This window comes from Nothobranchius furzeri, chromosome 18 (genome assembly GCF_043380555.1).
Source record: "Nothobranchius furzeri strain GRZ-AD chromosome 18, NfurGRZ-RIMD1, whole genome shotgun sequence".
NCBI classification, from domain to species: Eukaryota; Metazoa; Chordata; class Actinopteri; order Cyprinodontiformes; family Nothobranchiidae; genus Nothobranchius; species Nothobranchius furzeri.
This window is the reverse complement of record NC_091758.1, coordinates 39,603,289-39,627,327: the sequence shown is the minus strand read 5'-3', so window position 1 is coordinate 39,627,327 and position 24,039 is coordinate 39,603,289. Positions and strand designations below refer to the sequence as shown.

The following is a 24,039-nucleotide window of genomic DNA, read 5'->3' as shown; positions in this document are numbered from 1 at the left end:
GAAGCCATGTACACTACTGAATCGGCTCTTCAAAGAGTTTTTAATGCTATCCTTTTATCACATGATTCTGGTTACAGTGTGGTTCTCATTTGACTTGACTTAACGTCGCACATTCGGTGTTGACGATAACATTTTTATCTTTCGTTTGGAACATGGTGTTGGAACAGAAAGGGTGGCTTTGAAATGGTTTAGGTCTTATTTAAAAGAGCTACACTTTTTGGCTCATTCAGAGGATTGAGAATCCTCCTGTGTGACATTGTCCTGTGGAGTCCCGCAGGGTCAAATCCTGGGCCCACATCTGTTTTCTTTGTATTTGCTCTCTCTGGAATAGATTTCTGGAGGTCACGTTCTGATTAGGAGGAGTAGGACCCAATATGCAGAACACCAGACGATATGAGGCAGGAGTTGATATAAGGTAAAAAATTATTTTATTGTAGGATGAACAAAAATAAATCCAGAGGCATGGATCCCAAAATCCAGAAATCCAAAAGCAGGAGAACAAAGCTCAATTAGAGCACAAACTGGGGACTAGACAGGAAGCTCACACAGAGCAGCAAAGAACAACGCTGACAAACAACAATGGACCGACAAGAACAATGAGACAAGGAGGGCTAATATAGACAGGGAGGAGCAATTAGGGAAACAGGAAGCAGGTGTGTGGAGTGAGGCTGGAGGGAAGGCAGGTGACGACAATTATCTGGATGGGGAAGAGAACCAGAGGAGGGCAGATAAACCTGACACTATATAAAACACCAAACTGAACCTAAAGACAAAGGGAAGGACACACACAAACTCATACACACATACAATGAACTGGGAAACAAGAGGCTGGGGCTACAACATAAGACACACAACAGAGATGCAGACAAAGGACACATGAGGGCGCTAAGAGAACACAAAAGGAGAACCTGGAGTGGGAACTGGAGGAGCTGGGGAACAAAGGGACACAGAACACGACACTGGACACGTTATCTTATTTCATGGTTCATGGATGGCTGTCAGATTTATGCTCTCTGCAAACTCTTTACTGACACGTTTGAAGGACCATGGATTTTCTGTTCTTATCCATACAGAAAAAGTTTTGTTTTTACCATATTTTGCTGACAGTTTTAGCTCCTTACAGTTACTTTTGTCAGAGCATCACTGGTGAATCACAAAAATAAGTGAACCCATATTGTATATTTGACCACATTTTCATGTATACTTTTTAACCAAAGTTTTTACAGGATATTTATGTGATATTCTTACTAAAACATATTTAGGAAGAAAGAAGCTAAAACTCAGAAATTCCAACTCCAGAAGAATAACAAAGTCATAGCAGGAAGCTGAAGAGCAGGAAGGTTTGGTCACGCTGCGGCTCCATGTGCTGACTTTGATGATAACAGGAAACGATGGAGACGAGTTCTCTTGTACTACAGAGAAAGTTTCTCTTTGTGTGCAATTGCTCAGCAAAGAAAAGGGAAAAGCAGTAAGTGAACAGAGCCTTGTGGGTTATGCAAAATTAATTATAATTTGACAAATGTCTTCAGACAAACACGCTATCATCTCTCTCACAGATATCAAAAATGCATCCTCTTCTTCCCGTCCTCACGGGACTCTGACTGAAGAAACAGAATGTATCTATGCTGCTTCTTGTCCTGGAACACAAATAACAATTTTAATCGATGATGGATCACTCGGAGCACACGGAATTCTGGGAACCACATCAGGAAACAGTAGGCCACCTTACAATCATTGCTGTTTTCACAAAGAGATAGAATTGAGAACAGTTTGTGACATGTTTTACGGATTGTTTCGGGCTCCAACTAGAGGAGAAAGAACAAAGTGTTCAAGATAAAGATGAACACTGGAGAATGGGCAGGCGGGTAGGGATTGGTGATGGGCCACAAGTAGAGCTTCCAAGAAGGAGGCGGGACTTGAACGAGACTCCGGTCCCAGCTTTCTACATCTCCAGCTCATGTGTGGAGTCACGCACAAAGACTGACAGTTATGTTGCTTCTGTTACAGAGCTATTCCTCACCAGGACAACAGGGGGCGTGGCACTTTTCTAGGGGTATCCCACCACCATTGCCGTCGTGTCTCTGGTCCACGATAGTGTATTTATAATGTGTATTTGTATTTGCATTGTCTGTGTTCATATTGGGTTTATGCATTTCAGTGAATAAGAACCACGGAAACATTTGTCCCGTGCAGTGGAAAAAGGTGGGAAATCACCATAGCAACTACAATTATCTGCAGTCTCAGTGCAGCTCCTGTCCAATTTAAAATATTCAGATTTTTTAAAGTTTTTGGTGTTTGAAGTGTTTTCATATTGAGGATGGTTTCCATATTTTCTGGCACTCGAGGAGTACAGACACGTCTCTCTTTTCGCTCCCTTATCTTTTTTTCCCAAGGCTCTTTGTCCAGTCTGCCCACAGAGCGCTTCTCTGCATTTATTCTGAAAAACTCTATTTTTACTAACTATGGATTTGATAAACTGGTCATTCAATGGGATCGACAAGATTTTTTTTTTTTTTTTTTTTTTTTTTTTTCAACAATGAGAATGGAGCAGGGGGCTCCCACATGTCCACAGGGGACACACCCGGTGGGATATATATTGGATTCCTGGAAGGAGTGGATGTTGTGTGACGGGGTGAGTACTCCCTCTTCTCCACAACATCTTTGTAAGACTGTCATTCCAGGAGAGGGCACTCACCAGCTGTGGGGCATTACCGATCAGCGGCAGCTGCAGATCCTCTAATCAACCGCAGCAGAGCTCTATTTAAGAGGAGAGGGAACCACTTCACATCGCTGGATGATTAACTACTCACGGATACTTGGAATCGCTGAACCACAGATGGATGTACCTACCTGGAAGTCACCATAACCCGCCTGGATTACACACTCAAGGTTCACCTCTCCTCCAGCTTCACTTGCCCTCTGCCGCCATCATCTGGCTCCCTCTCCTGGACGTACCCCGTCACACCGTTTGCCCTCCCTGCTGGCTTTGGACTCTTGCCGACTACTTCACACTTGGATATCTCCAGGACACTTTTAGTTAGGGTTAATAAATCATTGTTTGAACTTTCTGCCTTTGTCCTGTGATGGTTCTTCATGTCGTGGGTTAAACACCTTCCCAGGAACATGACAGAATCATCCAGCCAAAACGCTAACCCCACGGAATCATCACTCACCGATTTCAGTTCTAGGTTAACTCAGCAGGAACAGGCCCTGCCGGTCTTATTGGAACACCTCCAGATTGTTAACCAACGATCTCAACAGCTGGAGGCCATGATCCGTCAACTTCAACAGGGCTTGACCCAGCTCCAGGCTCAGGACCCCTCTCTGGAGAGAGCCACCACCTCCCAAGGAAACCTCGCCGTTCCTGAGCTCAATACTGAAGGGGCCGCGGCCGCGGAACCCGCCTATTACCACACCGCCCCTGCGCCTCCTGCTCAGACGTACAGTGGAGAGTTCGAGGAGTGCCACAGTTTTCTCCTCCAGTGTCAGTTGGCGTTTGCACGGTCTCCTGGAGCCTTCCACACTGATGTAAGTCGCATTTCTTATATTGTTGGACTGCTACGAGGAAAAGCATTCAGGTGGGCAGAAGCTAAGAGCCACAACCCTGCCTTTTTGGCAGGCCCCTTGGACGTTTTCCTGGCCGAATTTAAGTTGACTTTTGGTTCTGACATATCCCCTATGGACATAAGCAGGAGGCTGTGGAGGCTGTCACAGGGGCAGAGGACGGTGGCAGAGATGACCCTGGATTTTCGTACCCTGGCGGCTCGATCCGCCTGGAACGAGGAGGCCCTCATCGCCGCCTTTACGGAGGCTCTAAACAGCCGCATCAGGAACCAGCTCGCCATGTGCCCGGAACCTCAGTCCCTGGAGGGGCTGATCAAGCTGGCCATCTCCCTCGACAAGAGGCACCGGGAGCTTCACGTGCCCACACCCACACCGGCAACTGGGTCAGTAAGTCATTCCTCGGAGAGTCTTCCCCCGGAGGAACCCATGCAATTAGGAAAGACCAAACTCAGCAAGGAGGAACGTGAACATCGCATGAGGTCAGGTCTTTGCATGTACTGTGGGGGGTCTGGGCATTTTGCCAAAGCCTGCCCGGTTCTGGTAAAAGGGGCGTGCCCACCGGTAATGTCGGGACTACTGGTGGGCAGTCAGAACTCTAAGGGGTCCCGCAGTGTGTTACCTTGTATGTTGTATGCTAATGCTAAACAGTTTCCGGTTGATGCTTTGTTGGATTCAGGTTGTGAACAATCTTTGATTGACACAGAACGAGTACGTCAGTGGGGAATTCCCACGACCCGGTTCTCCACTCCACTCGCGGTGGCGGCTCTGGATGGACGCAGCTTAAACACCATCACGCATCGGACTGTCCCGGTAAAACTCAGGGTGTCGGGAAATCATGTGGAGGAAATAGAGTTTTTTGTTTTTCCCTCCCTACAGACTGCAGTAGTGCTCGGTCACCCTTGGCTCCTCCGCCACAATCCCCAGGTGAACTGGGAGACGGGAAGAGTGGAGGGGTGGAGCCCGAGATGCTCCCAGTCCTGCCTCGGAGCAGCCCCTCCTAACATCAGCGCTTTTAGACCGCCATCAGCCGAGAAGATTGACCTGTCTAATGTACCCCAGGAGTATCACGACCTCGCACAGGTATTTAGTAAGGACAGAGCTACTTCTCTTCCTCCACACAGGCCTTTTGACTGTAGCATAGAGCTGCTGCCTGGGGCTCCTCTTCCCAGCAGTCGTCTGTACCACCTCTCCAGACCTGAGCAGGAGAGCATGGAGACCTACATACAGGAATCCCTGGCCGCTGGACTCATTCGACCCTCTTCCTCTCCCCTGGGCGCGGGGTTTTTCTTCGTCCCAAAGAAGGAAGGTACCCTCAGACCTTGCATAGACTATAGAGGACTAAACCAGATCACTGTAAAGAATAAATACCCATTGCCTCTACTCAGCTCGACCTTCGAACCTCTGCAGAACGCACGGGTGTTTAGCCATCTGGATCTTAGGAACGCGTACCACCTGGTGCGCATCAGGCAAGGGGATGAGTGGAAGATGGCTTTTAAGACTCCTATTGGACATTATGAGTATTTGGTTATGCCTTTTGGGTTGACTAACGCCCCTGCTGTATTCCAGGCGCTTGTGAACTCTGTGTTGGGCGATTTCCTGAATAAGTTTGTAACAGTTTATTTAGACGACATTTTGATTTTTTCAGAGGACTCTGCACAGCATGTGGAACATGTTAGAGCGGTTCTCCAGCGGTTGTTGGAGAATCGCTTATATGTCAAAGCAGAGAAGTGTTTGTTTCATGTCCCACAGGTCAAGTTCCTCGGGTTCATCGTGGAACACGGGAGGCTCAGAGCGGATCCGGAGAAGGTCCGCGGGGTCACGGAGTGGCCCACCCCCTCATCCAGGAAACAGCTGCAGCGCTTCCTGGGATTTGCGAACTTTTACCGGCGCTTCATTAAGGGATACAGCCAGGTAGCCGCACCGCTAACTAACTTAACGTCTGTGAAACGCCCATTTGTCTGGTCCCCAGAAGCCGAGGCTGCTTTCCAGGAACTTAAGAGGCGCTTCACCGCCGCTCCAGTCCTCCACAGACCCGATCCCCAGAGGCAGTTCGTGCTAGAGGTGGATGCATCTGAGACCGGGGTGGGGGCGGTCCTCTCACAGGTAGCGCCCGAGGACAATAAACTGCACCCGTGTGCCTTTTTCTCCAGGCGGCTGTCCCCGACGGAAAGCCGTTACGACGTGGGAGACCGGGAGCTGCTCGCGGTGAAACTCGCCATCGAGGAATGGAGGCATTGGCTGGAAGGAGCGGAACAGCCGTTCCTAATATGGACAGACCACAAGAACTTAATCTATCTGAAAGAAGCCAAACGTCTTAACCCCCGCCAATACAGGTGGTCGTTGTTTTTCTCACGCTTTAATTTTCAGATTTCTTATCGCCCTGGATCAAAGAACACTAAACCCAATGCCTTATCCAGACTGTATGCACCAGACCAAGAACCCGAGCCCGAACCCATCCTTCCTTCGTCGTGTGTGGTAGGTGGGATCACCTGGGAGATCCGGGACAAGGTTTTGGAGGCACTCAAAACCGAGCCCGGACCAGGGGGACCCCCAGGGAGGCTATTCGTTCCTCAGGCGCTTAGGGGGCAGGTTATACATTGGGCACACACAGGAAGGTTTTCCATTCATCCAGGTGTGGGACGCACTATAGCTCTGATACGACGGACCTTCTGGTGGCCCTCCATGTATATAGACATTAAGAACTATATTTCAGCTTGTCATGTGTGCGCTCAGCAAAAGGGAGACCACCGAGCCCCAGCTGGGCTCCTCTGTCCCCTTCCTAATCCGTCACGTCCCTGGTCGCATATAGCGCTTGATTTTGTTGTAGGTCTTCCAGAATCTCAGGGCTTCACATGTATCATGTCTGTGGTCGACAGGTTTTCTAAAGCATGTCATTTGGTGCCTCTTAAAGGCCTTCCCTCCTCCACTGTTACTGCCAAACTCCTTGTGAAGCATGTTTTTAGGCTGCATGGTATTCCCACGGAGATTCTGTCTGACCGGGGTCCCCAATTCGTGGCTCGGGTCTGGAAGGAGTTCGCAGAAGCTCTGGGCGCCAAGGTCGCCCTCACCTCCAGCCACCATCCTCAGACTAATGGGCAGTGTGAGCGGTTAAACCAAGAGCTGGGTGCCATGCTGCGTTGTGTCTGCTCCTCCCAGCCCAACACTTGGAGCACACATTTAGCATGGATCGAGTATGCTCACAACTGCCATGTATCCACCTCCACCGGTCAGTCACCATTTGAGGCGTCTCTGGGTTACCAACCCTCACTGTTTCCACAGCAGTCCTCGGCTTCAGTCTCCATCCCGCAGTTTCTCAGGGGGGCCAGACGGGCATGGGCCTCTACCCGGGCGGCTTTGGAGCGCACTGCCGCCAGGAACAAGCAGCTGGCAGACCGACACCGGCGCCCCGCCCCGCTGTACTCTCCTGGTCAGAATGTTTGGCTGTCTTCCCGGGACATCCCGCTAAAGGCCTCCTCTAGGAAGCTCACTCCTAGGTTCATCGGCCCCTTCAGGGTCCTGGACACGCCTACTCCCACCACGGTTTGGCTGGACCTCCCCAGGAATATGAAGGTACACCCTGTATTTCACATTTCCTTGGTTAAACCCGTTGGTTCCAGTCCTCTTTGCCCTGCTCCTGCGCCTCCGCCGCCGGCCCGGCTCTACAAGGGGGGACTGGTCTACTCAGTCCGGCGGATCCTCGACTCCCGACCCCGTGGTCGTGGGGTCCAGTACCTGGTCGACTGGGAGGGGTACGGCCCAGGGGAACGCTCCTGGGTCCCGCGCTCCTTCATCGTGGACCATTCCCTCATTCGGGACTACGAGGAGTCGGTTGCTAGGACGCCAGGTGGCGTCCGTTGAGGGGGGGGGGGGCATTGTTGTGTGACGGGGTGAGTACTCCCTCTTCTCCACAACATCTTTGTAAGACTGTCATTCCAGGAGAGGGCACTCGCCAGCTGTGGGGCATTACCGATCAGCGGCAGCTGCAGATCCTCTAATCAACCGCAGCAGAGCTCTATTTAAGAGGAGAGGGAACCACTTCACATCGCTGGATGATTAACTACTCACGGATACTTGGAATCGCTGAACCACAGATGGATGTACCTACCTGGAAGTCACCATAACCCGCCTGGATTACACACTCAAGGTTCACCTCTCCTCCAGCTTCACTTGCCCTCTGCCGCCATCATCTGGCTCCCTCTCCTGGACGTACCCCGTCACACCGTTTGCCCTCCCTGCTGGCTTTGGACTCTTGCCGACTTCTTCACACTTGGATATCTCCAGGACACTTTTAGTTAGGGTTAATAAATCATTGTTTGAACTTTCTGCCTTTGTCCTGTGATGGTTCTTCATGTCGTGGGTTAAACACCTTCCCAGGAACATGACAGTGGAAGATCATATGCCTCTCTCAGCTGTCCATCGAGGACATCGAAGACATGCGGATATTTGGCCTGATGATCACTGGAATTCTCCTGATTAGAGTGGGAGGATATCTGGTTTTCTGGAAATTTGGGAACATGGGAGCGATTGTAGGGCGACCCGCACCCACGGAAAGCACCGTCCGTGTGGAGACTTCTCAGACTGGGACGTTACTCGAGGTGAATCGTAAGCTGGACAATGTTCCAGCTGCGATACCGGTATTAGTGCGCAAAATGGATGTCATCTCAGAGAGAGTCACCGGACGGTATGGACAAGTTTAAAACCCAAAATTGGCTTCACAGAAGTACTGGAAATGATCAGTTTAAAGACTGAAGGCAGAGAGGAAAAATTATCTCAGCCTGACCCAAACACATTCTTGCTATCGGAATCCGACACCCTGGTAGCCTTGAGCTGCAACCAAGTAAACCCCCCACGAAGTAATGCAGACAGTTGCTGTGAAAAACCGACCCCCCCCCCCCCCCCATATACTCTTGCAATTTCAACATTATATAGATTCAATTTTACTTCATTATTACTCTTAATACCTCCAAACAACATACATTTTGTTTTCCTTTCATTCAGTGATAGTTTATTAAATACAAACATCTATTTAACTTCATCAATTCTGTTTCCACTGTTTTCAGTAATTCCTTTATGTTATCTCTAGAACAAAATAAATTTGTATCATCAGCAAACATCGCATATTTTAAAATATCACTAGCTGTACAAATATCATTTATATAAAGTAAAAATAGCTTTGGTCCCAACACCGATCCTTGCTGAACTCCACAAGTTACTTTTCTAAGTTTAGATTTCATATTATTAATACTCACATATTAATTTAGATTCAGCTGTTAAAAAAACCAACGCACAGCAAGGAGTGTTTCAGTTTCATTTTCATGACAGTAAATTAAAACAGACCCTAACCCCAGAAAGCAAGCCAAAACTGCAATTCATCCATTTTAAACAAAACAAAACAAAACAAACAAAAAATAAAAATTTGAAAGGAATTCTAACAATTTATCTTAAAGCTTCCAGTGGGAAAGGGTTTTAAATGTATGTTTTGATACATACATTTGATACATTGGGCTGCATGGTGGCACAGTTGTTAGCACTGTTTCCTCTCAGCAAGAAGGTTGCAGGTTCGAAACTCGGCTGTGGCCTTTCTGCGTGGAGATGCATGCTCTCCCCATGCATGCATGGGTTTCCTCCGGGTACTCCGGTTTCTCCTACAGATCACAACATGCACTACAAGTTAAAAAATACTAAGTTGCTTTGGATAAAAGCGTCTGCCAAATAAATAAACATAAATATACATAAAACTATTACATGAAATGACTTTTAACTTTTTTAAGTTTTTGTTCTTGTCAAAGAAAATTATTTAGCAATTTTATGGCCTAAATGAGCAATAACTGTTCCCTCTGACTAAATGATTTCAATTAAACTTGTTCATCAGCCAAAACTGTTTGTTTTTCAGTTGTTCGTTTATCCATTTCTCTTATCTGCGACCCTCTATGTGATCCAGACTTAATGAATATCTGTTCTGTTTTCATCAGACAGCACAGAGGTCTCCGTCTGACCCTCTTTTGAAGCTTTACTTAAGGACTAATATCGTTTTTCACACTTTGCTGTCAGGCTGCCTCTCCTTCCAAAGCCTGCACGCCTCTCTCTTGGCTTGTTAGGACTCAAGAGCTCCACCGTTTGCTGCAGGATTCATTGCCAAGCTTCTGCATGTGCTGCACAAACATGACTTCAATAAAGGATTGCCTTGTTAAAACGTAGCAACACTTCCACCACTTAAACCCAATTTGCAGACTATTATCTTGCAGGGTTAAGAAGGCATATTTGTTATCAAAAGCCTCCGAGCTACTGTAAAGTAGAAAATAATTCCCAGAAGACAGAAGTGAGAAATATAACTCTCATTTCAAAGCTTTTTCTTGCTTTCCTTTCTCGAGTGAGTCAGTGAGCTAAACAAGGTGGCTCTTTACAGGATGCGCCCTTAAGTTAGCACTGGGGAAAACATGATGTGTTTCAGGAGTTTAGAGACACAACTAGAATATTATTAGCTTAGGAAAAGGAAGGGGAAACTTTAAAGTGGAAATTAATCACAGATATCAGTTAAAGAGCTTCCTAATTGACAAGTCTGCAGAGCTGTAAACAGAAATCAGCTCAACTAAGAAAGTTTAAAACCACTTATTCCTGCTTTTGAATGGTGCATTAGTGACGCCTCATTTGCATTTCCTTTTGATGATAAAACACGTTTTAATTTGTCAAAACATTGCTCTAAATACATTTTAACCGTTTAAACTTCCTCTTCCAGCTGAAGCTGCTCAGTTCATCACCGTGAGCTCTTTCTTCAGAGTCTCCTCCTGCGATCGTATCGCTTTAAAGAGAAGGAATGGAGCTGGGAAGCGGTTGGTACCTGCCAATATTCCAACTGCTTCTCATCAGCCCTAAAGCTCCACGAATGGGAAGAAGTGCTAGCAAAGTCCACAGGAGGAAACACCATGAGCGCCTGAAGCAATCACTGGTCAGCTTTTATCTGAAGCAGCTGTCTGGGTTGACAGCTTTTTGTGGCGTGCACACCTGCAGGATGGGGATCTGGCTGCAGCAGCAGCTCCACAGCGTCAGCCGCTCGTCTTAAATTAGTCCCAGTTTCTGGGCTGCTGAGTCAGATCTGCTGTGTTGTCGGTGGTGGAAGAGAAACCAGGCTGAGCTGTCGGAGTTATGATGTTTGGGAAGAACTTGGTGAATAATTATCACCCGCTGCAGAAAGCCTAATTAATCAGTTACCGATATCTTTGTTTAAAGCTTTACCCTTCGACCCTGCCTGTTTTCAAAAACCACTGGATGGATTATAATCAAACTCAGAAATTGATTATCAGGTGTTGTAGCTTATTTCTACATACTAGAATCAACACAGTTTGCTGTCAGTTGTAGATTCTGAGAATGATCAAGCACATTAGCATATGAGCTTACATTATGTATAAATATCCAAGATACTTATATAATCGACAGAAGTTCATACACCAACCTGTTTGGTCTATTTTTAATCCAAAGATTAACGTTTAATTTAAGATAATTAAATTTAATAGCAAAAGTTTATTTTTGAATCAGAAGTTAGGAATCTTTGCTTTTTCAATAACCAGAAATATTTATACCTTTCTGTGTTTCATTTCAAAAATGAGAAAGATAATAAAAACGAAGAATTTACTACTAACAATTTTAAACTTGACGATTTGAAACGACAATTTAAAGGTCAATTAAAAATGACAATTCATGGATGACAATTTACCAGCTTTGATATTAAAACGTGTTTTAAAAGCTTTACCTGTGTCTGGATGGAAAGCTGAAATGAAATGAGAGCTTGGATGCGTCAATGTTCTCAGAAGGTTTCTTTCAGAGAGAGAGAAGCGCGTTCTGGGTTGGAAATGATGGTTTTGCAGTTAACTGTTGTTACTTAGAGAAACAGCATCAAACACGATCTGTGTGCTACCTCACCCAGCAAGACGGCCCTTCGTGAGGATCCGGAGGTCAAGGGAGGATGTTGTCAGCCTCCAGGTACTCGGTCCGGTAGAGGAGACTCGAGGAACCGACTCTGGTCCGAAGATGTCGCCGGGTACACAGTCGAGCGTCTGGCTTAACTCTGAAGGAGTTTTGCATCTTAACTCAAAATCAATAACTCTGAAGGAGTTTTGCGTCAGCTGGTTATCGTGCGTTTATTCAAAGCTATTCTATCAGCGTGACAGAACAGCAGGTGGAGGTTAGGGCGGCCGTTCCCTTATCCTCCTGTGATGGTGGTTGGTTCACGAACTGAAGTTTTGCTGGTGGAAAGTTAGTTTGAACAAACTCCTCAGAACACGCCCACGCTCAGCAAGAAAGCTTTGGTCATGAGTCAAAGACATGTGATGGCAGATTACCTTTTACTCTGGATAAGCTCTGTGTTGGATGGATAAGGTGGAAGTTGACCTTCTGGTTACTGAACACCATAACCCATTATCAACCATGATCATAATTATACCCAAAGCATAATAATTAATTTCAGTAATTAAAAATACATTTATACTGAACCAAGAGGTTATTTATAATGATTATAATAACAGTAATAACGTCAGAGTTTATTAAAATTATCATTTAAATTATTATTGTGAAACTTGAAGTGTCCTTCTGGGACGGAGCAGCAGCAGACAAGGATGATAATTCAGCAGACAAGGATGATAATTCAGCAGATAAGGATGATAATTCAGCAGATAAGGATGATAATTCAGCTGTCATCATGACTCCTGGATTAATCTGTGGAACCAAAAGTTACAGTCTGACCCAGCTTGACCTAGCTGGGAAAATGTGACCTTTGTCACAAATTAGAGGACCTTTGTGACGCTACAGGTGTGCATCTACAACTAATGCAATTATGGAGTCACCTCAATTCCAAGATGGCCACCACAGCTAGAGAAATGAAAACAAATGGTTGTAAGTTAGTTAATTAAACAGATAATGAGCTAAAGTATCACCTGTTAGCTGCTGAGCATCACTCACAAAACTATTCAGTGAGGGAAGTTCATGGTGGCACTGATTATTAGTACGGGAATGGGTGGACATTTCTCAAATGGTGGGGCGACGGTGGCACAGGAGTTAAGTGCTCGCCCCGTAATCGGAAGGTTGCTGGTTCGAGTCCCGCTCAGTCTGTCGCTGTCGTTGTGTCCTTGGGCAAGACACTTAACCCACGTTGCCTGCTGGTGGTGGTCGGAGGGACCGGTGGCGCCAGTGCTCGGCAGCCTCGCCTCTGTCAGTGCGCCCCAGGGCAGCTGTGGCTACATTGTAGCTCATCCCCACCAGTGTGTGTGAATGGGTGAACGACTGATTGTGTTGTAAAGCGCCTTGGGGGGTTCTAGGACTCTAGAAGGCGCTATATCAAATACAGGCCATTTACCATTTCAAACCTGCCAATGCTTTTGGGCTTCTCGCTGAAGCCTTCTTCATGGACCGTCACCTGCTGGATTGATAGCGTAGCTTATGTCCAGTATCCCTGTCACATGGGAGTGGCGAGTGACGTCAGGTCCACAGACACCCCCCACATGTGCTTGGTGATGCGGTGCTGCATTTGTGTCTCAGGCTCTTGAAAGTCTGTATGCCTCTTCTTCTTCGTTGGTCGTCGCTTTGTCATGGGCCCTGATTTTCCTTTTTCCTTCTCTTGTATCAGCCACATTCTCCATTCCATCACGGCCATCACAAAGTCCTCATGGCCGTCTCTTCCAGGTCCTCCGCAAAGACATTGCTCACAGTACCTGACAGGAGTTCTCTTATGGCGAATCCCGACTTCTGTTTTTATTTGATGTTGTCAAAAATGAAATGGGAGGATGTGGAGACAAAGGACAAGAGCTCTACGGTTCCTGTTTTGCCGAGGTTTTTGTTTTCAGCTTTTCCTTTGTGATTTTTATTGGGGCTTCGACTGGGGTTTTGGTGAATAAGGATGCTACATCATGGGAAAGCAAGATTTAATTATCTTTAAGTGACTTTTTCAGGTTTGGCGTTAGTTCTTTTTAGTTAATGCAGCAGTGATCCTTTAATCAGAGGAGGGGCTCTAGGATCAGAAAACATTTCTCCTGTTCACGTTAATGTTTTCAGGCAGCTTTTTCCATGTTTTCTGTCTCATTTATGTTCTAATTTCTGTCCAAAAGTCCTAAATGTCTGCTCATAACAGCACAAGACTCGTCTCACACTTACCAAAATAAATCCTGATGATCCCAAAGACTTCTGGGAAAATAATCTTTGGACCGATGACACAAAATCAGAACTTTCTGGGTTTCATCTGGAGTCAAACCTTGGACCTTAGCTAGGCTGTTCCGGCTGGAAAACCCATGGCTGAATTATAACAACTCTGTAAATAAGAGTGGGATGAAAATCCTCCAAAGTACTGCGAGGAATTCATGAAGACTTGTTCCAATAACTCTGTGGTGGACTGAAGATCTGTCCAGGGTGTCCTTCACCTTACTGATGACAGCTGGAGTTAAGTACCAGCTTCCCCACGACCCTAAAGGGGATGAAGCAGCGCAAATAACGGACGGATGGATGGAAGAGATAAAAACAGATACAGGAAACCATTAAACCGACAGCTGGATTAGTTCTGTTGTTATTAATGTTGTTTATTTTAGTGGAGATGGGTGGAGTGGTTAATTGTATGGGGGATTAAATCCTCCACCACGGTGTGTTTAATTGGAGTCGTGTTACAGTAAATACATGCATGAGTGAAGGCTCAAATTACTGTGAAAGCTAATTTGTTTCTGTCGCAGAAACGATTTCCACTCCAGGTGTTAATATGATTCTCAGCTGCGTATTTCCAGTTCACGTAAAGCCGCTTGATGATTCAACTTATTTATTTTTATTCGGGTGTTGTGCACGTATTGTGTTGACATCGTTTATTCATGAATGTGTTAAATAGCGTATGTCCAAATTAGCTAACACTGACTCACGAACCCTCTCTCTCTCTCTCTCTCTCTCTCTCTCTCTCTCTCTCTCTCTCTCTCTCTCTCTCTCTCTCTCTCTCTCTCTCTCTCTCTCTCTCTCTCTCTCTCTCTCTCTCTCTCTCTCTCTCTCTCTCTCTCTCTCTCTCTCTCTCTCTCTCTCTCTCTCTCTCTCTCTCTCTCTCTCTCATTTGCATCTTGTTAGCAGGCATTGGAGCAGATTTCAGCTGTTAAGCAACATTTTGGGCTGATTTAGCAAAACAGAAGCAAAGAGTTAAAAAGGAGAACTTGGCTGCTTTTTTAGGGGTGAGGTGGGGGACGTGTGGCCCCAAAGGGGGAGGCTGTTTCTCTTCTAACAGAACTGCTTTGGGTGACAACACTGGGTAACTGTGTCACAACTGCTTCTGGTTAGACTGAAAGACAATTAGCAATCTGTGCTGCAAGGATTAGGTAGCAGCCCAATTAAGGCTGTTTGGATACCTGGACAGCAACTGGAGGTGAGGAAAATACATCTGACAGAGGTTCTGTTGTTAAAACCAGAAGTTTCTCACACTCCGAGATACCTGGTGAAATATGTCTGATGAACAAACGACAGAATAAAGAAAGAAATACACAAGTGAAAGGTAACTTAAGATTTATCTAGGTTAGGTTTGGTAAGAAGCTTTAGGAAAAAAACAGATCCACAAATTAATACAGAAAAAAGAACAACAGTTACAAAAATCAGAAAAAAATCATGTGAATGATGTGTTGGGCTTTTTTAGCTGTCAAAAAAGAGTATAAATACTAGATGTTGTGATTATTAGCCAACGAATAATTTGTAAGCTTTACTTACTTTTTTGAATTCATCAATGAATTTGTAAATATGGAAATATTTACCGATTTATTACATAATTAGGATATTCGTGGATATGCCTCGGGGCACCACCCCTCTTAACAGGGGAAAAATGAATCAAAAACCTCTATCAATCTGTCTGAAGTTCGTAAAATCCTTTTCACGAGCAGCAGTTGTATTTTATAGACCACACAAACAAATCACCTGAGACAAAATTTAATTGGCAATAACATTTATTAACTAATATGACCACTTCAGCTCCTCCCAAAGCGTTTAGCCAATCAACATCAACCAACTTATTTTATCAAACGAATAACAAGTAATGAAACAATGAGATGATAATGTGAAATAATAATCTGATCCGGTAGGTGGTTGAAATGACGAAAGCAGCAGTGATAGGTTGATAGTTTTGGAAAAACAAACTGGTCCTTGTTTGGCTGAACAAAGAACCGCGTGGTGTCTTTCTAAACCCTGAAAACCAGTATGTGTGTGTGTGTGTGTGTGTGTGTGTGTGTGTGTGTGTGTGTGTGTGTGTGTGTGTGTGTGTGTGTGTGTGTGTGTGTGTGTGTGTGTGTGTGTAAGCTTTCACTGTCACGTCAAACAGTGAGTGTAAGCAAACTTTCACAGTAACTCAGCCAAAAACACTTCAAAACCTTAACCCGCTTCACAAAGCTCAAGGAAAAACAAAAGATCAATCATAAAGACAGATTAAATATCTCAACAGTCTGCCAGCCTGGCCACAGCATGAACAAACTTAGATATTAAACAATAAAGAAACGGAGCTTACTTCAAGATGGTCAGGAGGGCGTATTTGGTACGGGAGAGAGAGACCGTCTGTTAATATGAAGCGGTCGCGCGGTCGACCGCTTGTTCGGTACTATAAGAGAAAACGAGAGCGAAAGAGAAAGAGAGAGGAAAAAAAAACCTCTTGTTTGAGCGAACCCGAAGCGTCCCTCGGTGTTCAATCGGCGTTCTCCATTGCTTCCAGCAGTCAGGCCTCGTGCCTGCGTCCGGAGCAGTTGCAGAACGAGCTTCTTCACACCAGATGAAAATCTGGACAAAAGAGAAAGTTTCTCTCCGCGCTTCGGGTCTTATAGCTCAGCAATCCAGCGGGCGGGACCTGAAGGTTCCGGGGTTCGGCGTTGCTTGATGACGTCATTAAGCTGCTGCTGGCTGCAAAGGATCATGGGAGATGGAGTTGTTACTGGCGCTGATTTTTAATATGCCTTATTTCTTTACGCTTCAGGGTGTTTTTGGCACAGTCTTTTGGAGAAAATACTGCATAGTAATTTCCTCATGAGGGCAGACACTCAACAAAGAGATGGGCCCAAGTCACACACAAGGCCCAGGTCACGCACAAGGCCCAAGTCACGCACAAGGCCCAGGTCACGTGACACGATTTTTAGATTTTTGAACAATTTTATAAACACGAGAGACCAAACGCAGTAATAAAATGTCACAGATGTTCCGGTTTTTGTCCCACAGTGTGTGGCGTCTGCCCATGGAGCAAAAGCTACAAGCTACATATGAACATTCCCCGGTTGGATAGGTAATCTTCTGAGTTTACGCATGACTTTGGCGTCAACAAACATGCACAAAGCACGCTGCTGTGAACTCGCTTTCTGATTGGCTACATTCAACTGGAAGGATGTTTGTTTGTCAAACATGTTTGAAAACTCAGATTCATGACCAGAACTTTCCCAACATGCTTCCAAGCAGACCAGAGCGCTCCTAACACAGTACACATGGCAAGAACATCTGGTAAGATAATCTTCAGGGCCGTTACGGTAATCGGGTGCATTCCTAAGCTTGTCAGGAGATTTGGGTCTGACACCGGAACAATTATCCTGCTGTGTGAACCAGGCTTTGAGTAAAGACAAGTCCTGGGACTTGCTGGAAATTTCTGGGAGTGCATTTTTCTCAAGTCAAGTCCCAAGACATGTTAGCATCAAGCAATCACTATTCAGAGAAAGTTTTCTAATACTTGTTGCTTTCAGCGATTTTGTCCCTCTTGTACTTATTTAGTTTATTTCTTCAGTTTACTTGATCAGTTCTTCTTGTTTTGGTTCTTTTGTAACTCTTGGTTCTAGGTTCTGATTGCTCCACCTGCTTCTCCTTTAACAAATCTACCCCAGAGCCAAAGCTAAGAGCTTGGGTGTCATCTTAGACCACACCTTATCCTTCATTCCTCATATTAACAACACAATAAACACTGCTTATTTTCATCTTCGCAATATCAATCGGCTCCGCCCCTCCCTCAGTCAGCGCTCCACTGCTATTTTGGTCCACAGCCTGGTCACCAGTCGCATCGATTACTGTAATGCCATCCTCTCTGGTCTCCCTCTAAAATCACTCAACAAGCTACAGTTAGTCCAAAATTCAGCTGCCCGGATAATCACCAAGACCTCCACTTTTGATCACATCACCCCTGTCCTGGAACAACTTCACTGGCTCCCTGTCAAATACAGAATTGACTATAAGATACTTCTTCATGCCTTTAAAGCCATCCGTAATCTCTTTCCCCCATATCTTTCTAATCTCCTCCACATTGTCACTCCCACTCGCTCTCTCCGATCATCATCTTCACCTTCCCTGTCTGTTCCTCGCACTCGTCTCTATACTATGGGAGCCAGAGCTTTCAGCCACTCAGCTCCAAAACTCTGGAACACTCTACCGCCTGACCTCCGCAATATAAACTCCTTCTCAACCTTCAAGTCTCAACTCAAAACTCACATGTACCACCTGGCTTACTCACTGTAACTGTCCTCCTTCCGTCTACTCTTTTTAGTCTATTATCCATCGCACTGCTCCGACTCTACCCTTGGGAATTTACTCTTAGCATTTATTTCTTGTTGTTTGTATTGCTTGCTTGTTATATTTTGTCCTGTACAGTGACCTTGAGAGCTTTGAAAGGCGCTTGAAATAAAATGTATTATTATTATTAATAAATCTAAACCCTGAGCGTTACTGGTGTTTCATCGCATTTTTGTCATCGTTGGGAGTCGTCATGGTGGGTTTGCTGAGGTTTGGTCTATGTGCAGTTTTTGTTCATTAAAACACATTTTAGGTAACTAACTCACATCATGTGATTTAATGTTCTTGTTGACTCTGTTTTTCTTGGCTGACTCAGAACGTCGAGCACATCTTTCCTCCCGCCCCGTTTCTACGCTTTGCCAAAGGATGGGTCTCTTCCATCTGCACCACCTGTGCACACACTTACTGCAGTTTAATAAAGTCATCAGTCAGAGCACTTACACTAGAGACGGTGGAAAATAGACCGTAAAACATTCTCCTCATAAGAGTTGATCATCCGCTGCACGATTTTACAAGGAGCCCAGAACTGTGGTGACAATGAGTCCACACACTTCACGCAACACAACACCTGGTGCACTCGCCCAGCACCTCCCCATCAGCATGCATTCACACAGAACTCATGACCCCAACACAGTTTTAATGGTTCCCAGTGAAGTAGAGAAAACCTTTGACAGGACTGACAGGATGCACGTTAACTTGCGCACCCAGAGACATTCTAGTGCACGGCCTTCACACATATACGTGGTAAAAAGGAGAAGCATGCAGCTGTGGTGTGAAAAATGTATATAAAGTGGCGGGCCACCCTCCATGCATTCACATAACATTTTGTTCTCTCATATAAACACGACCTGCATGCAAAGCGCATGCAGTAGCTGGCAGCTCGTGTCTGCAAACTGCACACCGGGTGTCAGCGCAGCCATCAACACAGCTGTACATGATGTTTATACGCTCATGCAATCTGCCACGCTGCTGCAATTAATGCAAACCTGTGTGTTTGTGTGAAAATCAAAGGTTTTACCTGAAATGTGCCTTTCTTGCTGACAAGGCTCTCAGCATCACCGTGAAATGTAGGCCAGCGGATGACAAGCTTCATTTTTCATTGCTTTACTTCAGAGTCGGTGTAGGAACAGACGTCCTGCTGAGGCACACACACACACACACACACACACACACACACACACACACGCACGCACGCACGCACGCACGCACGCACACACACACACACGATTTTAATTGAAACTGAACAGGGTTGACTATGACCTGCATGTTTGCAGCTTTCTTCGTGCATTTTGCAGGAATGCATGCGTGTGTGTGTGTGTGTGTGTGTGTGTGTGTGTGTGTGTGTGTGTGTGTGTGTGTGGGCTCTATGCTTTAACACAAAAATGACCTTTATAAATTCATGTGTGTTGCAAACATAAAACAGGATTTTGGTTTTTGTTTGTTGGGATTTTGAGGCTCTTTAATCCACTTTGCTTCTACTTCTTGCTTTTTTTCAGTATTTAGAGTTTTCTTTTGTCGTTTGTATTTTCTAACCTTTATCATCACAATGGAGTTGAGTCATTCTAATGTTTCCTGGACCTTTAGAGTTTTGGGGTTTATTTTTCTAGTCTTTTAGTTTTAACAGAGCCACTAGTTTCCCTTCACACACCTGATCTCCATCTATCGTCAGCCCAGCTGTAGCCTCTCAGTAATCGCCCTCCTAACCATTAAAAAGTCATCTTTCAGCTTGAAGCAGCTGTTTGCCCAGTGTTTTCTGGCTCTCTTCTGATTATGCTCCTATGTTTTGTCTTATGAGCTCAAGATTCCTGCTGTCAACCGTTCAGTCATTTTGAAATTGACAGTTTTTGCTCAGTTCTTGTTCTAATGCCTAAAAGCATCCTGGCAGATTCCCAACTCAACAGGTGGCATTATAGGAATGCAACATGCTAGTAGATGGTACTTTTAGGAAATTCAGATTAAAAGCAGAAACAGAAGCATAACGTGGAGAGACGAATAAAATAAAGTCAATAAGAGCGTGAAGATAATTTAAATACTACTAAATGAATGGTGATTCCAGTTGTGGGACCATTCATTAGAACTTTAGTTTATGCTTTTCTTTAACCAGTCAACTTCAGTGACACTGGTTTTGTTCTGATACTTTTATTTCATCCACATTTTTCTTATCGTGCACAAGCTGAACTCTGCCCCTGAGGAAATAATTGTAGCCCGACGAGGACTCCATTTCTGAACCACCCAACCTCCTTGATTGCAGCTATTTATTGCTTTACTTAATTACAAACCTTGGCTCAACATCTACTCAGAGGGAGGTTTGTTGTTTGCTCAAAGAAAGAATGAACAGTTTTTGCCAGTTAGAGTAATCAGCTAATCGGCCTTTTTAAGTTTCTGCTTTAGACAGAAGCTACAGCAGTTTAAACCCAGAGAGCAACAACTCTGCTCAGGAAAAATGCTGCAGAGAAGATAAGGATGTTTAAACCGATGCGTGTGTTTGTGGCGCAATAGGATAGCTAAAAATGTAAAAAAACAACTGGGGTATTTTATGTTTGTCAAACACAGCATCCATCCATCCATCCATCCATCCATCCATTGTCTGAACCCGCTTTGTCCACGTAGGGACGCGAGAGGGCTGGCGTCTATCTCCAGCGGTCATTGGGCAATCAGGCGGGGTACACCCTGGACAGACAGCCAGTCCATCGCAGAAACAAAATCTTACCTAAATTAAATTTTTTTTTTGATGATTTAAGAGAAGAGCAGGTGCTGGGAAAGTCAACATCAACCTTACAAACACACCTTTAAAAAGCATTCTTAATCTGCGTAATTAGATTTTACTCTAGTTCAATAAAAAAATAATCTAATGACTCAATGTCAGATGTGAGTGTTTATCAACTTATCTCTGCAAACAAATGTATCGGTGCAATTGTTAGATGCAAAGAGAGAACGATCTGGGTTACTGCAGACTAAAGTTTAAATTCACAAAGGGACTGTATATATCCTGCAAGGGCAAATCAGTGTTTTGCATTATTGTCTAATAAAGTCCATGTAAACATTTGTGCCTTAAAACTATCCTTGGTAAACATCACCTCCCTGAGACAGTTTGGAAAGATACGGTGCAAACGGAGTTTTCTCCACAGGGTGGCTGGGCCCTCCCTTAGAGATAAGATTAGAAGCTCCGTCATCCGGGAGGGGCTCAGAGTAGACCTGCTGCTCCTCCACACCAAGAGGAGCCAGTCGAGGTGTTAGGCATCTAGTTAGGATGCCTCCTGCTAATTATCCCATCTAATTGGGAGAAGGTCTAGAGGAAGACCTAGGGCACGCTGGGGGGACTGTCTCTCAGCTGGACAGAGAAAACCTTAAGGTTGGTTTATGCTTGACACGTCCGCGAGGTCCGCACGGCCAAATTGCGTCATTTTAACAACCACGCCCCTCCACCGCGCCTCCGCACGGCCCAAAATTTCCGCACCGCGCACCTAGGAAATTTCTAACCACGCGGACATTTGGACGCAGAAAAACATGGTGGACTGGCAAGAACTAGTATGGCAGAGGTTCGTAAATACAGACATTTGTATGATTAAGCTCTCAGAGATCACCGTGATCAACATGTTGTTAATAATTCTTGGAGAGAAATAGCTCGCACTGTCGGAAAAGACGAGGACGCTGTTAAAAAATGCTGAAATGCCATGTTGTAAACCACAGTAATTTCTACTTCTACTATGGTGTAGTGTTGGATGCATGCTGTAGAGCTCCATGCTGCCCCCTACAGTTTGGGAGAATATTGGCTAACCACAGAGACAAGCCGCACGAACCATAAACGCTGCAAGTTGTGAAGCGCGTTCCATCCGCGAGCCGCATCACCAAGCGGAAAGTGAATGTGTCAAGCATAAACCAAGCTTTAGGATTCCCCCGGAGGAGCTGACCCAAGTGGCTATGGAGAGGTAAGTCTGGGCCTCCCTGCTTGTGACAAATTTTGTGTATTTCCCTCCTCATAAGAGCTAGTAATGACTGGATTGGAAAAAAAAGAAAGAAAGGGGAGGAATATGAGCTGTTGGGGTCACAAAATGGGGCAGGCATGTCAGGAAAACCCAGATTCATTGTAGTCCAAATCGAGGGTCTTACATTTGCTTTTTGAATCTAACGCTGAGGAGCAAATAAATGATGGAGCAAAAACAGGAGACTGTCATTTCTGGGCTTGGATGTTATGATAGTGGAACAAATGCAGCTCTTGAACTACTGTTTCTTCATTCTTTGCTTTTAAACAACAGCTTTTCTCCATTTAACCCAACTTTTGTTTCACATCAGACACATAAAGCTGCATCCTTCCACATTCTGTCTTCCCTCATGTTTTTATTTTGTTACCATCCCTTTTGTTTTGCTGCAGCTGACTCCCCCAGCTTTTTACTCTTCATCGGTTTTCATCTCATGCATGATATTTAAATCCTCCACCAGCCCTGCGCTTTACCGTGTTCATCTAAGTGAAAGTGATAGGGCAGGGTTGCATGGCGTGTGGGAACCATCCTGTTCCCTGATAGTAGACCAATGATATATTCATTAAGGCACATTATGGATTCATATGTATTCATCCCACTCTGCAGAAAGAGATTTCTGCTCCGCCGGTCTGGTGGGTGAACGAGTGCATGTGTGTGTGTGTGTGTGTGTGTGTCACATTATTGCACTGCCTGCTTCTTCATCTGTGGCGCTTCCCATAAAAGCCCATTTCGTGACAAAAGCAGCAACAAGATGCATTGCTGATCCCACCTGCATGTCTGGTCTGTGCCCTCAGTGACCTTTAACACAGTATGACATCACTAAAATTAGCATTTCTTTGTGCTTTATTTCTTAAACAACGTTTGTTTTTGTACGAATTATACTAATGTAATATTTATTTTATTAAGTGATCAAAATGTGAAAATCAATATTTTCTACTTCATTTCCAAACAAGGATTACTGTAACCTATCAATACTTTTGGTTTTATGGTGAACTATAAAATAATTCTTACCTTAAATTTAGAACAAACGGTTGATTTTGAAGTGAGACAAAAGTAAAAAAGGAAATTATAACTGGTAATAAACGTTGGGTAATTAAAGTAAGTTTGGAAGATGGTGATCAGAGAGCAACACACAAGATTTTTATTCAAAAGTAAAAGTCTTCAAAGTGTCCATCTAATGATGGAACTAAAGAAATGAATAATTATCCGACTGTGAAAGGTAAAATTTGTGCTACGAGGGGTAAGAAGACATTTCAGCCCTCGTCGTCTTCTTCCTCCACTTATCCGGGTCCGGGTCGCGGGGGCAGCATCCCAACTAGGGAGCTCCAGACCGTCCTCTCCCCGGCCACCTCCACCAGCTCCTCCGGCAGGACCCCAAGGCGTTCCCGGACCAGATTGGAGATGTAACCTCTCCAACGTGTCCTGGGTCGACCCGGGGGCCTCCTGCCGGCAGGACATGCCCGAAACACCTCCCCAGGGAGGCGTCCAGGAGGCATCCTGACCAGATGCCCAAACCACCTGAACTGGCTTCTTTCGATCCGGAGGAGCAGCGGTTCTACTCCGAGTCCCTCCCGAATGTCCGAGCTCCTCACCCTATCTCTAAGGCTGAACCCGGCCACCCTACGGAGGAAACTCATTTCGGCCGCTTGTATCCGCAATCTCGTTCTTTCGGTCATTACCCAAAGCTCATGACCATAGGTGAGGATTGGGGAAGGCTGAGATAGGGTGGCAGGCAGGTGGCAGTTTATGGCTTTCTGGTTTCTGATTGGATCTAATGAACACATACACTTATAAATATGTATACTTTAGATTTTTAGGTTTATTATGTATTTATTACTGTTGGAATCAGAATCAGGAACACTGAGTATCAGACCTGCTTTGCAGCGGTCTGTGTCACATGATGCTTCAAATCGAGACAGGAGGACGAAGTAGCAGAACATCTTCATTTAGTCACGTTAAACCCAATCCTCAT

At 45.2% G+C, this 24,039-nt stretch overlaps 2 protein-coding genes across 2 annotated transcripts in view; both read left to right on the top strand.

Moving 5' to 3' along the window:
• The window catches only part of LOC139063930 (uncharacterized), a 670,684-nt gene that overhangs the window by 184,188 nt on the left and 462,457 nt on the right, over positions 1–24,039 (top strand). The gene's annotated exons all lie outside the window — the stretch shown is intronic.
• On the top strand, positions 375–14,085 carry LOC139063878 (uncharacterized). The gene is made up of 13 exons (XM_070546798.1): positions 375–415; positions 1,386–1,468; positions 1,557–1,715; positions 1,810–1,959; positions 2,159–2,243; positions 3,183–6,605; positions 8,042–8,159; positions 9,537–9,657; positions 10,301–10,398; positions 10,548–10,728; positions 11,486–11,599; positions 13,181–13,261; positions 13,946–14,085. Exons 1-13 carry the CDS (start codon positions 375–377, stop codon positions 14,083–14,085), a joined length of 4,794 nt encoding a protein of 1,597 aa, XP_070402899.1.